The sequence below is a fragment of the Penicillium waksmanii genome (assembly GCF_028829765.1).
Source record: "Penicillium waksmanii strain IBT 27052 chromosome Unknown utg000005l:1.0-5232799.0:1.0-5237142.0, whole genome shotgun sequence".
NCBI classification, from domain to species: Eukaryota; Fungi; Ascomycota; class Eurotiomycetes; order Eurotiales; family Aspergillaceae; genus Penicillium; species Penicillium waksmanii.
In genome coordinates, this window is record NW_026643252.1 from 921,367 (window position 1) to 936,864 (window position 15,498).

General features: G+C 49.7%; 6 protein-coding genes across 6 annotated transcripts; 3 read left to right on the forward strand and 3 right to left on the reverse strand.

Annotated features, from left to right (window-relative positions):
* Positions 1-1,310: 1,310 nt before the first annotated feature.
* N7481_005255 (glycoside hydrolase family 71 protein) lies at positions 1,311-2,758 on the forward strand (the record flags this gene model as incomplete). Its single annotated transcript, XM_057264474.1, has 2 exons — positions 1,311-2,521; positions 2,683-2,758. The coding sequence occupies 2 exons, from the start codon at positions 1,311-1,313 to the stop codon at positions 2,756-2,758; spliced, it is 1,287 nt and encodes a 428-aa protein (XP_057122194.1).
* An 883-nt stretch (positions 2,759-3,641) lies between these two features.
* Positions 3,642-4,724, reverse strand: N7481_005256 (Rag GTPase GTR1; the record flags this gene model as incomplete). Its single annotated transcript, XM_057264475.1, has 2 exons — positions 3,642-4,455; positions 4,531-4,724. The coding sequence occupies 2 exons, from the start codon at positions 4,722-4,724 to the stop codon at positions 3,642-3,644; spliced, it is 1,008 nt and encodes a 335-aa protein (XP_057122195.1).
* Positions 4,725-5,636: 912 nt separating this feature from the next.
* On the reverse strand, positions 5,637-7,351 carry N7481_005257 (URC4/urg3 family protein; the record flags this gene model as incomplete). The annotated part of the gene is made up of 4 exons (XM_057264476.1): positions 5,637-5,732; positions 5,781-6,376; positions 6,448-6,937; positions 7,016-7,351. 4 exons carry the CDS (start codon positions 7,349-7,351, stop codon positions 5,637-5,639), a joined length of 1,518 nt encoding a protein of 505 aa, XP_057122196.1.
* A 2,946-nt stretch (positions 7,352-10,297) lies between these two features.
* On the forward strand, positions 10,298-10,983 carry N7481_005258 (single-stranded DNA-binding protein; the record flags this gene model as incomplete). Its single annotated transcript, XM_057264477.1, has 3 exons — positions 10,298-10,590; positions 10,729-10,817; positions 10,931-10,983. The coding sequence occupies 3 exons, from the start codon at positions 10,298-10,300 to the stop codon at positions 10,981-10,983; spliced, it is 435 nt and encodes a 144-aa protein (XP_057122197.1).
* Positions 10,984-11,437: 454 nt separating this feature from the next.
* N7481_005259 (pheromone receptor) lies at positions 11,438-12,989 on the reverse strand (the record flags this gene model as incomplete). Its single annotated transcript, XM_057264478.1, has 3 exons — positions 11,438-11,798; positions 11,862-12,375; positions 12,431-12,989. 3 exons carry the CDS (start codon positions 12,987-12,989, stop codon positions 11,438-11,440), a joined length of 1,434 nt encoding a protein of 477 aa, XP_057122198.1.
* Positions 12,990-13,855: 866 nt separating this feature from the next.
* On the forward strand, positions 13,856-15,442 carry N7481_005260 (uncharacterized protein; the record flags this gene model as incomplete). Its single annotated transcript, XM_057264479.1, has 2 exons — positions 13,856-14,232; positions 14,356-15,442. 2 exons carry the CDS (start codon positions 13,856-13,858, stop codon positions 15,440-15,442), a joined length of 1,464 nt encoding a protein of 487 aa, XP_057122199.1.
* Between the last annotated feature and the right edge of the window lie 56 nt (positions 15,443-15,498).

Below are 15,498 nucleotides of genomic sequence, written 5' to 3' on the forward strand. Positions count from 1 at the left end.
TAACGCAGACAATCTTCCCTCGGCTAATTTTGGGAATATGATTAGGTAGGTGATACGTTACACAAGAACGATAATGTGTAGGGTTCTCCTCTATCATTTGGACGGAGAACGCTTGGAGGTCAGGGTTTGATTTTCTGTTATTGGATCATATAGATCTACGTGCAAGGTCTAGAGAACATATTGAATAGGGGCCATTCTGAGCGAAGGAATCTACATCTAATCCCATTATTTCAAAGGTATATATACAATCTATAGTGTACATTATTGTGCCATCAGCAAGTATTTGGACTTTAGCCATAAAGCAGAAAATACGGTTATCTTAAAATGGACAGAGAACCACCGGTATACTGTCACAGAAGTAAAAGGCAAGGTAATGCAGCATTTCGAGCCGGTCAGTACAACAAGACGGCATAGAATGGCACGAACTGATATCTAGGCAAACATGCAATTCATTTTACTTCAAAGATCCCTCATGTCCCTGAGTAGGGTATTTTGAACCCGTCTCGTTCAACCAAAAGAATCTATAGAATTTCCCCTCCCGGTCTCCATCCTAGTTATCTCCGCCCTTTCATAGTATCCGAGTCTACACTGCTTCAACGCAAGCACCGGAAAGACACAGGGACTGGATGCAATGATCCGCTCCCATCGGAACAAAAGAAGCACGGACGCATAATGAATGAACACAGGTATAAATAAACTCGGACTGTTCGCGGCGGCAAATGAGATGCGCAAGAGACTCCTCCACACATCCGGATCCCTGCATGTTGCTCTATTGACTCGGATCTGTCCGGAGAGATCCTGCGTCTCTGTCGTAACTCAGATGACTTTCTGACAGACTATATTGAGCCGATTTTCTAATTTGTTACGTCCATAATAATCGCTTTGCTAAACTATCCTACTACCATCGTTTGCATAAAATTGGCTTTTCACTTTATATTTACATCGACAGTTGCGTATAATTTGACTTTATTGTTGGAAACTGATCGTCTGCGTGATACAAGAAAGGTTTCTAGAGCAAATAGAAGATCCTCTATGCTGATTCTAGAATGGATCTGACAGGATTTCACCTGTCAAGGCTTTGGGTCATTTCATACCACCTACTATGGCTAGTATCCCGCGCCTCGGCGAAAGCAGCTTTTGCCCATTTTATGGTAATATCTCTCTCTTCATCAATTCACTATAAAACACAAATCCAGCTGACAGATACATGCATCTCAAAGACAGCAAATACAGGGCTCTATGAACTATCCGACTGGAAACACGAGATATCTCTCGCCTAAGATGCGCACATCGATGCATTTGCACTCAACATGGCCTACGGCGTCGAGTCCAACGAAAGATCCGTAACGAATGCCTTCGAGGCAGCAGAAAGTCTAGACTTCCACCTCTTCTTCTCATTCGATTACGCCGGTAATGGATCCTGGCCCCAGGCCCAAGTAACCGGCCTCCTACAAAATTTCTCTTCCAGCAGGGCATACTACCATTACAAAGACCAGCCCTTAACGTCGACCTTTGAAGGCTCCGAGAACGCGAAGGACTGGATCGAAATCAAAAACCAAACGCACTGCTTCTTCGCCCCGGACTGGTCGTCTGTCGGGGCGAAGGCGGCCCTGGAACTCGAGGACGGTGTTGCGGATGGATTATTTTCGTGGGAGGCTTGGCCGTCAGATGGCCGGATGGATACTTTCGGCGATGCATCTTATCTGCATCATTTGAAAGAGGCCAAAAAGCCCTATATGATGCCCGTCTCGCCATGGTTTTATACGAACATGCCTCACTATGATAAGAACTGGGCGTTCCATGGAGACGATCTGTGGTATGATCGCTGGATAGAAGTTACTTACCTCGAGCCGGAATGGGTGGAGATTATTTCGTGGAATGATTATGGAGAGTCGCATTATATCGGCCCGCTCAATGAAAAGGGATATGGGGTGTTCACTGCTGGCAAGGCACCGTATAATTACGCGCGCAATATGCCACATGATGGGTGGAGACTGCATCTTCCATTCGTGATTGACCTGTACAAAAATGGGACGGCATCGATCACAGAGGAGAGTCTGGTCGTGTGGTATCGTGTTCAACCTAGAGATGCTTGCTCGGGAGGCAACACAACAGGCTCTGTGATCAAAGAGCGAGCAAACGAAAACGAAGAACAAGAAGCAGATACCGATATCTACCTGGAAGACAAGATATTTTTCTCGGCCTTACTTGCTTCCAACGCTTCGATCAAAGTGACCATAGACAATTTCGAAAAGAACGCGCACTGGGAAGACGAACCCGATGACGGGGTAGGCATCTACCATGGAAGTTTCGCCTACGATCCCAAACATCTCGGAGAACCCACCATCACCGTCTCGCGCGATAAGAAAGAAGTAGTGCGCGTGAAAGGGCGAGCCCTGACTACAAGCTGTCCCAGCGGGTTCGCCAATTACAATGCGTGGGTTGGAAGCGAAACTTCGAGGAAGACAATACCCGCCGTGTCACCAGAGCTCCCTCTCTCCAAGCAAGTCTGCATCGAGGGGTTAGGCAGTTCAAACTTTACAGAATTGTGCCAATTTACCTGCAAATACGGTTATTGCCCAATTGATACCTGCTACTGCACGGCCATGGGAAGCGCGAAGGACAAACCAAAAGCAACGAAAGATAAAGGTACCCCGAGAAACGGCGATGACAGTTATGAAGGGTTGTGCTCTTTCAGTTGCTACCATGGGTTCTGCCCTGGGAAACTCTGCAATTCTACGGAGACAGCACATACTAAGTCTGGCTCACCTCCACCCACTTCAAGTTGTAATCCACGGAGTTCCGGCTGTGCACATGCGAATGTGGGGAGTAGGACGGATCAATATTTCATTTTTTTGAGAGTTCAAATTCTTTTGGGGGTTTATCTTGGGATTAATATATAGGTCTGATAAGGTGATCTTCTAATATAGAAAAAGCCATGGCCATGACCATCTCCAGCAAATCTATGTCGATTTCTTTTTGGTACTATAGCGAGGTTGTTGGCGGTGGCAGTTTTAGGGCTCTCATGGATGATATGAATAGTTCCGGCAGGTCCGTGTGTAGCCTATGAAGTCGATACTACCATAGACTTGTGGTACCAGTCACTAATGAAGAAGGATTCCAAGGTTTTCTAAAGAACACATCGCTAACGTTGTTCTAATTTGGTCTGTAGTCTTCAATGATCCAACCCTGATGATTTCACTGGTCTTGAATAGAGAGACAGTGTATCCGTTGACCATCCGATCTACAGCAGGAAATGTTACACAACTAATGACCCTCAATTGATATTGTAGTCAATGGATTGATATCTACTACGAACAAACAAAAGACCGAGACTAAGAAAATGCCATAAGGGTATCTCGATTCTCACCAAGCACAGGAACCAAAGACAAACAAAGAACAAGAGTAGCAAAAGCAAAATTGAAATGGAGAAAAGAATGCACAAATCTTAAATTCATACCGCAACGCCCTGCACAGCGCCCGTGGAACTTTTCTTGCCAGAACGGTTTAGTTAGACCAACCCCCTGCAGAATGCCGGCTATACACGATAAAACGCTAAAAACGAGACATCACAAACGTAGAACCTTTCTCCTATTCCGTCATATGTCATGGGAAGGGAGATTGGCGGAGAGGAAATCGGGTTATGCAGACCCATTGGTCGCATGGTCGTCCGGGGTTTCGGGCGGCGGCAACGGGAATCCATCTGTTCGTCCGGAGGCGGCAGCCTTGGAGAAGCCCTCGCGGGCAAGCATGGTATTTAAAACAGCGCAGTTGTACGCTGCTTCACCGGGAGGCACCACAAGGAAAATATATGTGTTGTCTGTGAATCTGCCAAGGAAGATATTGAATTGTGGGGTTTTGGTGTGCATGACGACGAAACCGGCCGAAGCGGGTGTGGTGCTGGTATTGCGGGCGGCGCAGTGCTTGAACGCCTTCATGATGTTAGATAGACGTTCGTGGCGGTCGAAGATCGGGTTCAAGTCGCCTATCTCTGATGACACGGAGGTCACTGTAAGGAAGGTGGACCGCTCGAAGAGAATAACTTCCTCGGCGTCGATCTTCTTTGCGAATGCCGAGAGGAACCGCTCGATCACGGTTAGGTTTGGAATGAGCTTGTGCACGATGCCTGCCCATGCCTTGTATAAAGATTGATCCCAGATGCTACTGCCGAAGGTATCGACGCGGAAGCCCTCCGAGCGAGAGCGGATCAGGGCTGAGCGTTCTTCGTAGATCCGTTGGCGGTGCTCGCCTTGGATGAGATCCATCTTGTGTACCAGGCAGAAGACGTAGGCGTTCGGACTGAACTCACGTAGTGCATCAATGATTGCATTGTAAGTATCCATGTCCCGATCGACTTCGCGGGATTCAATGTCGAAGACATAGATAAGGACGGCGACGTCGGAGAAGATGTTGCCGCGCTGAGAGGCGAGATAGGTTTCCATAAATGCATCTTGTCTGTGGTTGCGAGAGACAACTGGTTATTTTTCATATTCTTCAAGCTAAAACCAGTAGTTCGGACGGAAAACTTACCCTCCGCAATCCCAAAGATTGAGGGTGAGGTTCCCCATGAACTTCACATGGCTATGCTCCACATCAATGGTGGCACCGAGACGTCGGACATCCTTAGCGACATAGTTGCTGAAGATGATAGAGCGCATAGACGACTTTCCTGAGCCGCTCTTGCCCATCAACAAGACCTTTCTCTTCTTCTTGCGGGCGTCCATGGTGTCGATCCTCCAACGGTTGCTGCTGAGCTCGGATGCCCCGCAAGAAGCGGGGGCCACTCGGGTAGTTCTGGGAAGCGGTTTAAGGAGCTCGCCGGTCTACACGGAATGCAGGAGGGCCTATATGTCGATCTGGAGAAATGAGCTTGCAGCACGGAGATTCCTTTGAGGAATTGAAGACACCAAGAGCGGGGAGAGGAGAGGAGGGTAGCTCCAGCCTTCGGCGCGGAGTGCGGAGTGAGTTCTGGGACGGATCAACCTTGCCCCGACTACCTATGAGGGTCATGTGACCGGTAGTTTTTGGAGGTTGAAGTAGGGAGCTTGTATACATATACCTAGGCAATATATATTTTCTGGTGCTTTGGAATAATTGAAATTTGAAACTAAGCCTAACCCATCTATGGGACTTCTTGAATGAATAGTGATGTGAAAGTATGGACATCCATGGTTGAGCCCGCCAACCGGCGAGCGCGCCCTTAACCGAGGCAACGAGTGTTACGACATCTGGTGCGATGCATTGGGATATTGATTCTTGGTAAATATAGCCATGAAAAAAAGGTCACATGAGAATTGAAAAAAGGGGAGAAAACAGACTAAGGTGAAAATCTGGCTGTGTCACCAATATGGTAGAAAGTGGTATCCGGAAAGAAACGCAGACGTGTGCAGCGTAGCACACCATGCAAAAGGCCTCAGTCGGAAGAAGTGAACCGAGAATTAGAGCATAACAAAGAAGAAGAAGAAGGAGAAGAAGAAGAAGAAGAGAGAAAAAAACGAAGAGGCCAATGATGAGAAGTGAGAAGTTCAAGGTCGTCAACAATTCATAAGGACCAGCACCAATCGAAAGAAGAAAACAGGTGCGATTGGCGCCGGTTAGGTATCCAATCATCCATTAAACTCATGCATAGTAGGGCATTAGAAGACGGTGCCGTCAGAGCGGATCATAATAGGAGGCTCTTTTGTGTTTGGCCTCGAGACTTCGGCGATTTCACGACCACCCTGGGAGATAATCTGTTTAGAAAAATGTATATCAAAAAAAGGAGAAGATGTTTGACAAACCTTCCAAGAACCAGCCTCGAGCATCTGAGCCAGTGTGAGCTGCTCCTCTGACCCAATAAGTCCGAGCTGTTGATTTACTTCTTCAAGCAGGTCGTCCAAGAAGCCCACCGTTGCAGCCCGCCATTCCACAATTACATCGTCATCGGTCGAGAACAGGGGCACGACTTCCATATTCGGTTGACCTTTGATCTGGGCATTTTCCTTAAAAGCCTGAATGCCGCGCTCCATATCTGCTTCCTTTAAACTCAACAGTCCCATGTCAATGAGCAAGCCGCCATTGCGGTACTCCGGCAGCCCGGTCAAGAGCTCGCTGCCAGCGAAGTAAATGTGCATCAATTTAGACATGGGGACCATGATGGAGTAGCAGAGCCATTGGGTCAACTTGTGGAACGGGATGATGCTTTCCCACGTCTGTGCAGGTGGGGATCTCGGTAGGTCGGAGCATTCCCAGGCATCACCAATCGATACACCATCAATCTGGGTGCGGGATTCGGGCCAAATGGAGGATAGTCCGTCCATGAGGACTGTCCATAGAGTGGTGATTGGGACAATAGGGACGGAAGAAGCGAGAGTCGAGGGGTGACCGAGCAGGTAGTCTATTTAATGGGCGACTGTTAATTGACCGACCAAATCGCTTTCCTTGTCCCATTGATATGTGAGCACTTACCGAGCATGTTTCCAGGTCGAGCATCTACGCCGAAGAAATCCTGGTTGTTCAGCGCATCTGACAGACGCACCAAGAGACCTGCACGACCTTCAATTCCAGCCAGCGGGTTCTGATCCGAGTGTTGCATTCCCTTTGCCAGCTTTTCGATGGTAACCTTCTTTAATCCGGCGCCATCAACCTGGCACGGTTCGGTCGGGTCACTGCTAAAGAGACCAGATTTGAACATCTCCAGACTGGCCACAGCCAACCCTTCACTCCGAGAGTAGACCTTGCCGGACTCCTTGGACTTGTAAGACCACTTGGTACCTGCGCCCGCGTCGAGCAGCACGGAGACCACAAAAAGGTCAATCAATCGACGAGTCCGCTCTTGGGCGTCAACCCGGCTAGGCCAAGACTGAAGCAGCTGGTTAATACGAGGGCGGCCCCCGACATCAAAATGCTGCCACCGGCCATGTGGAGGGATGTTTTCATATTCTGGAGCATAGTCGCGCTGTCTGGAGTTAGCCTGTGCCTGATCTGAAGTGATCACATGGGGTGGTTAAGGGGGGTGTTTAGTATGTTTGTTTACCTTGATGATGGAGACGATGTAAGAAGCGGTCGCTTGGAACTTGGAGATGTCGACGTCGAAATGATTGAGCTGGTTGTTCTTTGCCTTTTCCAGGACAATGGTGGCACGATCACGTACGGCGTGAATGCTGCGCAGATAGGCGGCGGGGTCCAGGGCAGGGTCCGGGGGTTTAGCGATGGGCATCTCGGGGATTGAGGCGGGTAGGCCACTGCCTTTGTAACCGGGGGATCTGAGGGAAGTGTTGGAGGTGCGGGCCGAGTTGACGGAAACAAAGGATTCCTGCTCGTCCCTGTCACTTTGGACAGAGGCCTTCGAGTTGCGCTTGAAGAGGCCCATTGCGCAGGGTTGGTCCCGGGAGGCCAAGTGGAGAAACGGTGATAGGTTGAAGAGGGGATGCAGTTGCGCCCATCAAAGTCGACAAAAACCTTTCCCACCCAAAGATTTGTTGGTATATATCTGTCTTTGTATTTTTGGTGTTTATTTTTGTTTGGAATTGGTTTAGTGGTTTGGCGATTTTTTTTATCCCCTAGCAGTCATGGGCGGGGCGGTCGGGCTGTTTGGAATCTAGGTCGGCGTTCAAGTGGGGTGGAGAGAATTAATAATTTGATCGAGGTTGTAGAGGCGTGTAAGAGGGGGAGAGGTAGAGGTAGAGGAGAGGAGGGGAGAGTAAAGATAGAGGGAGAGAGAGAGAGAGAGGTAGGGAGCAGAAGAGAAGAAGAGAAAGAGCATCCCCTGAAAGGAAAACAGGTAGCGGGAGGTGGGGGAAAAGAAGGTTGGAAAGAACTCTCGATCTGCTGAGGATTGGAGGAAGGAACGACCAGAGGGCCAGGACCAGAGCCAGAGTCAGCCAGAACCAGAGCCAGAGCCAGAGCTAGAACCAGAGCTAGAACTAGAACTAAACTAGTATTAGCCAGAACTATGGAACGCAGGATCTGTCGCCGTACTCAGAGGGATATCTTGGGTATAGATCGTACCGGATTTGAGTCGAGATGAGAGGAGTCAAGGCAATAGCTACAGAAAGGATCGTCATGGTACCACATACTCTGGTACCCTAACTACTGACTAGTGGCGGCTAGTAAGTAGAGTACCTAGGTCCTAGGGTATCATACTGTCCACTCTGTTCACTTGTAGCTATACTCTATTGTCATAGTAGCTAGAAGCTATAGCTATAACTGTCACTGTCACTGTCACTGTCGCTGTCACCTTACCTGCTAACTGCATCTCTGACTCGTGGAATTCACATGCTCCTGCCCTCCTGCCTCCCCCGATCTTCCACGGCGGTATTCCCCAGTCAGCACTAGCATCGGGGATGCAAGGGGCGGGGATCGCTCAATATGATTATAATTTAATATTAATATTCCTCCATGCTAGACCTCATCCCATCTCAATATGATTCATGCTCTTTGCTTTTCCCTCAGGCAAGATTATTCGGAAGTACTATTCGGAACTCTTGTCTGTTTTTAGGTTTCTTATTTATCTATTCGTTCTATATCCTCTCTCTATTATACTCACTAGACCCCTATTACCCCTCTCTACCCCAAACTCCCGCCCTACCTCCAGGGCTGCCAGTGGTCTCCTCTCGGTACTCCTACCCGTGCACTCCGTACTCCCAGCATTCGGTATACTCCGGGCTAATGCGTGAAGCACGGACCGGCCAGCCTGTCGGGTCGTTTCAGGTGGTCGAACGGTCATTTCGGAGATTTCTGTTCCTGGCCTGTGCTGGCGAATCCTATACCCGGTGTCCACCGAGTACCTGGTACTTTTGTCCCGGTGGTGAGTTGTTCCGTGGACTTCTAGATTGGAAGTTGCGAAGATAACTGCTAGCTCAAAAGGGATGACAGCTGCGAGCACGAGCATCCCCGTTCGTGTCAGGGGTCCACCAAGTCTGTCTTCCAATTCGTTACCGCGCGGCTCCTCTACCCGAGGGCTCCGTCTAGCGGAGTTCAAACTTTTCCGTTTCCCGTCTCGCCCCAGTGAGATCGGGGTTATTACGGTATTCTACTATCGTGGGTATGAGGATGGATTGGATCCATGGGTACTGTACGGAGTACAATCGATCGATTGCCAGTGGACATTGATATTTATACCTACCTACGAGTATTAGGCACGAGTACTTCGATATCCGTAGTCACTACTCCGTAGTACTCGCTCATATATCCATCTCTACCCTAATCTAATCCCCTGTGTCCTGTATTGACACACAGTAAGCCACTTCGCCAAAATCGACCCATCTAGGCCGCCGTTAAGGCTCGGGACGGGAAATGAAAATCCAATTTCCCAATTCCTTGTCGGTGGGAATGCACGGTTCGGTGGGAGGCCCTAATATCTTCCCAACGGAGGGAACCGCGTGCAGAGCTCCACTCGCGTGGATTACCCTGCCTGTCATTTGCTATAAATTATGACCAGAAGAATATGTATTGAAATAAAAATGAAATGAAAATGAAATCATATTTTTGGGACTTTTTTTTTTAACTTGTTTGTTTATAAAATTATTCCCTAGGCTATCGGTATTGTCGTCGACGTCAATGGCTTCCCACTACCCGCGCTCTCGGACAGTGGGGATCTCGTTTCTCTGTCTCTGGACTGGAACTCGGACACTTAGATCCCAACTCTAATGGGCCAGCCGACGGAACATGCGCGAGTACGACCTTGTACCGGAAATGGCAGTCTTGAAGACCCTGCTTACTCTTGGTTGAACACAATGACAAATGGTTTGTGCCGTATCCGAGTACAATGCCATTGTTGACAAGCTACCAAGCTGCGACGGATTAGGAAGGTCGACTTTATATGAGGGTTTCGCGAAAGTTGCTATTCTAGACCTAGGCTAATTCCTACCCATGCACGAAGTAATAAATCAATCCATGATGTCAGAGCTACCAGGCTCAGCTAAGCTAAGCTGTTCCGTTTCATTAATTTCCAACTCCCAATTGGAGGTGGATCGTAGAGTAGTTAGTAGCTCGTATCTCGGGCCTAACCCTGTCCAAATCATGCATACGCTTGATGCTTGGTGTGAGCAACGACCAGTCAGAGTGTCCATACCTATAGAACTAGTCAATTGATCCAAATAACCTTCTGCAGTCATAATTCCAATTCCAATGGCAATATCTGTGTCTATTCTATGTCTAATGTCATACCTGCCACTCAGCTCCGCAGTCACATGACTAAACGCGCCCGCGCGACGTCAACCGCGTCCGCGCCTCCTGACTGCGACAGGCCAACCCCAAAGTACCAACGCCAAAGACGACCAATCCTTCACCTTTCCATTTAATCCAAACCTTCAAAATGAACACCTTCGCTTCCATCCGCCCCTCCCTTCGCCTGGCGGCCTCCGCCCCAACTATGGCCGCCCGCTCCTTCAGCTCCTCCGCAGCCCGCTCCGTCGCCCGCATGATTATCACCGGTCGTCTGGGCTCCGAGCCTGAGCTGTCCGCAACCTCCACCGGCCAGGATATCATCCGCTACTCCGTCGGCACATCAACCGGAAGCCGTGACAAGCCACACACCAGCTGGTTCCGCGTCGCGACTTTCCTGCCTGAGGGCGCGCAGCGGGATTACATCCTTAGCTTGCCGAAGGGGTATGATTGATGCCCATGTCCATGTCCAAGCCCATCCATCCACAGCTTGACCCCTCCCAAGACGAAGGAGAATATGCAATACTATGATCATACAATGGCCTCAAGAGCTGCGCTAATGACTTTTTCTCATTTCTACAGAACCCTCGTTTACCTCGAGGGTGATGCCAGCATGCGCAGCTACGAGGATGCTGAGGGCCGCAAGCAGACCAGCCTCAGCCTTGTCCAGCGTACGTCTTATATACCATACCATTCACGCTACCATCCTACCTATACACACCCACTGCCAGGAATGCGATTAAGAAGAGAAGAGAATTTGTCACTAACTGACCTGATTCTATAGGCCACCTAGATGTCCTGAAGCGCGGCACCAGCGCTGATGAGGAGTCTCACTAAACTTTCCAATGGATTTTAACTTGCAACAACACACTTGGTGGACTCTGATCTGATTGTATCTTTTTTTGGGGTGGAGTTCGCTGGGTGGTTGGACTGTTGGATATCTATCTGATTTATTTGCTTTGTCATGTATGAGTATACCCTAAATACACCCCATTCTATCACGATTGTTGCGTATGACCGAGATGTCTTGGAATAATTTTGCTTCCAGACATGCAGTAGTTATGTAAATTTTGTCATAGTAGAGTCCTTCCAAGGTTCTATTCTTCGAGCTGGTGGGTATAAATATTGACATGAATGATAATTGATGATAGCCTGATATGATAATTGCCGATCCTCCTTCAAAACATATGATTAAACGAACAAAATACCGCGGCGCTATTCACGGAGATACAGGAAGATAGATAATCTAAAACCTAGCACAAAGCTTCCCCCGTGTTGATGCAAGACATCCCTAAACATGGAGTTCGCTCTGCTGGTGGATCACTTGTTTGACATGAATGAACTCTTTCTTTTGCAGAGATGGGCTGGGTGTGATATCATCGCTAGAGCGGCTTTGACCGATTCCTGCCCAAGCATTGGTGTAGATCGTATTTCCTGCTACGGGCAGATCATCGAGGAGGGTTTCATCGTTGCGGCGATTTAAGACCATGCGGCGATTGAACGGTAGCCAGCGGCGGAACCAGGAGCGGGTTTGGCTCTCATTGCGGGCACGATGGGATGTGTATCGAGATTTGTCGATGCTGCCGAGTGTGCTGCCGAGTGTGCTGCCGATTGTATTTGTCTGTGACTGCTGGGAAGTGCTTACATCACTACTGCAAAACCATTAGCCATCGATGGAATCGGGCTATGTGGGTAATGGTGGGAGATTGACATACCAAACAGCAGGTTTTGTCTTCCAGAACAGTAGCTTAGTTCGCTCACGAATAGTGCCAATGAGAGTGGACGAGTTTGAGACGCCTGCAGGAGTATCGCTGTTTTGAGTGTCGAGAGGGCGAACCACGCCGGGAAAACAGCAGCCGAAACCGAGACACCAAAGAATCGAGCGGTAAATCTTGGTGGCATCGCGACCAAAGCCGAAAAATCCAAAGATCACAAACCCCGCGGCGATCGGGGACCATCGATCAACATATACTTGGCCCTGGGTTGGGACTTTGATGATAGTGAACCACGAGGGGCCGTGGATTTGGCTCCACGAATATGGATGCCAAGGCAGTGAGTACTTGAGGCTGTAGTAGAAAGTGTAGAGCTCCACCGGAAGGATGCAGATGAGAAGAGTGAGTCCTAGGAACAAGAGACGCAGGAATCGGGACTTGTTCAGGTTGCTTTGTGACGAGCGTAGAATCATCCCAAAATCGCTTCGGTATCGATGAAGGCGGATAAGTACGAGAACTGCGGTCCAGTCAGCTAGAATGTCAAATATGCAAATGGTCGAAAGATGACGAACAGCAGTAGAAAGCTGCAATGAAACAAATCACGGGCGGCCAGACAAAGCACAGCGCAAAGCTGACCCAGCTCTCATCCAGATCAACCACGCAGCCCGAGATGGCGTAGAGTAGATAGCGATCCTTTTGCCATACAATATGAAGAGCCATCGAAATCGCGGGAAGCAGACAGCAGAAAACAAAATCCATGATTCGGTTACGCCAGCGCTGCTTCCTGCTTGGGACCATGGTAGCGCGGCTGGTGTCTAGCACGATGGCCAGGCCTCGGAAGATACCAACTAGAGCTCCTGGAACGGCGAAGTAACCTCCTACCATAATTTTGACCTCGATATCACACAGACCGGTACCATCCCATGCTGACTCAAGGTCATCGTTCGGCCAGACCAAGGAATTGATGATGTTGACAATATTCAACAGTATGTACCAGGAGACCAGGCTCGTCATCGAGATATTGCGATTCTTTGCATGGAGAGCCAGTGGAGTGATCGTCACTGCAATTGAGAGGAAAGATAGTACCGGCAAGAGCACGGCTTGAGGGTACCGAGGAAATTCGGTGGTCATGATGGCGGAAGCCATGATCCCAGACCGCAGATTGGAGAGTCTTGGTGGAAAAGAACAGCAGCCTTCAATATCGAACAAGAGCTTGGAGAAGAGAATTGATCCAGGAAGAAGAAGGGAAAGAAGAAGAAGAGCACAACACCGGCCCTATATCAGGCCGCTGGTTAATGGAACGATCTCGTTTTGGATCATCAGAGACAGGAGAGTAGGATGATTCACAGATGTCGTGTTGAAGCAGCCTATATCAAGACATCATCGCACCGATGGGACGGGATTCCATCGACCGTCCATAGGAAGGCGTAGTGTGTCTCGTCGGGAGAGCATGGTGAAGCAGACCCATGGTACAAGGAGGAGGAACCTAGCCATTGAAGTAGACGCAATAGAGGTAATGATCAGAGAGGAATCGAATCGTCAAAGAAAGTCAGGGTTATTGAGGTCTGGAAGGGGTTGTGGAAGCCATGTCTAGTTGGGGGCTCAATAAGCTTATTGAGCCCTGGAAAGGGCAACTAGCGGCATGATGGTGGAGCTGACTTGGATCGGAGGGCGATGATCGAGAGAGGTACTATTTCTGTTTACTTTCTCCATGTTGTAAGCTAATACGAGCTGCGGTGAATGTGTCGAGGACAGATAGACAGATGGTAAGAGGAAGAGCAAGAAGAAGTGATGGAAGGTGGCAGCCATTCAGGCAGCACCCGCGCAGTTGCAGTTGCAGCTGTAATGCAGGTCGACCTCGGCTGCGCAACGAACCCCTCCACTCCTCGCGGTGAACTCTTTCCCACTCCTCCCCCCCGGACTGGTCTCGCCTTTGGCTTGGTTTCGCTTATACTACCTCTATGATAAAGGTACTTCGTACTCGTACATGCTGAATCATGGCTGATCCCCCTTCACCCTCTACTTCCCGCCCGGCTTTGATGCGCCGCCGTGTCCCAGCGCGTGCAGCCACCTTCGTCGAGGGAACGCCCATCCCCGACTGGCCCCAACGTCGTAACTCAACTCTATCCGATTCCATCTCAGAGGCCCGCAACTCTATCCGATCTTCGACCGATGATCTGTTTTTACCCCGTGTCGCCAAAGGCAAAGAACCCGTCGCTACGGAGGAGTCGCATTGGCACTCCACGCCACTCGGTCTGGCCCTGCTGCCAGCTATCGCTGGCGTTTTCTTTCAAGATGGAAGCGCATTCGTGACCGACGTGACGCTATTGATCTTAGCCGCGATCTTCCTGAACTGGTCCGTTCGGCTACCTTGGTACGTTCTCTTCCTGCATATCAGCATTGAACTATAGGGTAGTATGGGTATAGATAGTGATTACCATCTATACCAAACCTATACGGTATCCCACTGGTATAAAGACACTGACGTCAGCACTAGGGACTGGTATCGCTCAGCCCAGACTCTCCAGAGAGAGCAGGCTGCATTGAATACAGTATCAGAGTCTCCACTCGAGGCGGATTTGAAGGAAGAAGACGAGGAAGATGATGAACGAGTTGATTCTCCGGGCGATACGCAGCTTCCAAAACATCACCATCACCATCACCGCTCATCGGCCCAGGCAGAGGCCACAAAGGAACTCCAGATACATGAACTAGCCGCCCTAGCAGCATGTTTCATATTCCCAGTTGTTGGCACCTGGCTCCTTCACGCTATCCGATCCAGTCTTTCAAGACCTTCAGAGGGCCTCGTCTCGAACTACAACCTCACCATCTTTCTACTGGCTTCGGAAGTGCGCCCATTCTCTCATCTTCTTAAGCTTATGCAAGCCCGTACCCTCCATCTACAGCGCATCGTAGCATCGACCTCGGTCGAAGACGCAATCGACCACGAAAAGGTCCAAGATCTCTCGAAACGTCTTGAAGAGCTCGAAGCGCATGTCGCCGAGGCCGCGGCCGCACGCCTCTCCTCATCCCATACCCACGGTCAATCTAAATCAGAATATGCAGAATTAAGCGATGCTCCGTCTCTTCTTACACAAGCGGTAGTCGAAAGCCGCCGAGCAATACAACCCGATATAGAAGCGCTAAATCGCGCCGTCCGTCGCTACGAGAAACGCACTGCTCTCTCCGCCTCAAACACAGACACCCGCTTCCAGCAACTCGAAGCAAGCACCCGCGACGCCCTCGCTTTAGCAGCGGCAGCCCAGCGATCTAGCGCAGCGCGCAAAACAAGCTATGCATTCATTCTGGTCGACTGGGTCTGTGCCTGCATCGTCGTCCCTGCTCAACTAGCCATGTCTATCCTCAATCTCCCCGGTCGCGCTGCCTCCTGCTGTGCCACGGCTGCTCGCCGTATGATTGGGCGTCCTGCGCCCATTTCCAAGTCGCGGTCCCGGAGCGGAAAGAGTAAAGGTCTGCAGGCTGGTAATGGGTCTAGGTTTCGGTCGAAGTCACCTCCACCTCGTACCCCGATTGTGTCACCGCTAGCACAGCATATAGCGAGTGGTAAGGGGGCAATTCACTAGGCAGGCCCTGTGAGAAATATGCAGGTCTTCATTCGTTTACCTCTTGTTGTTGAGAT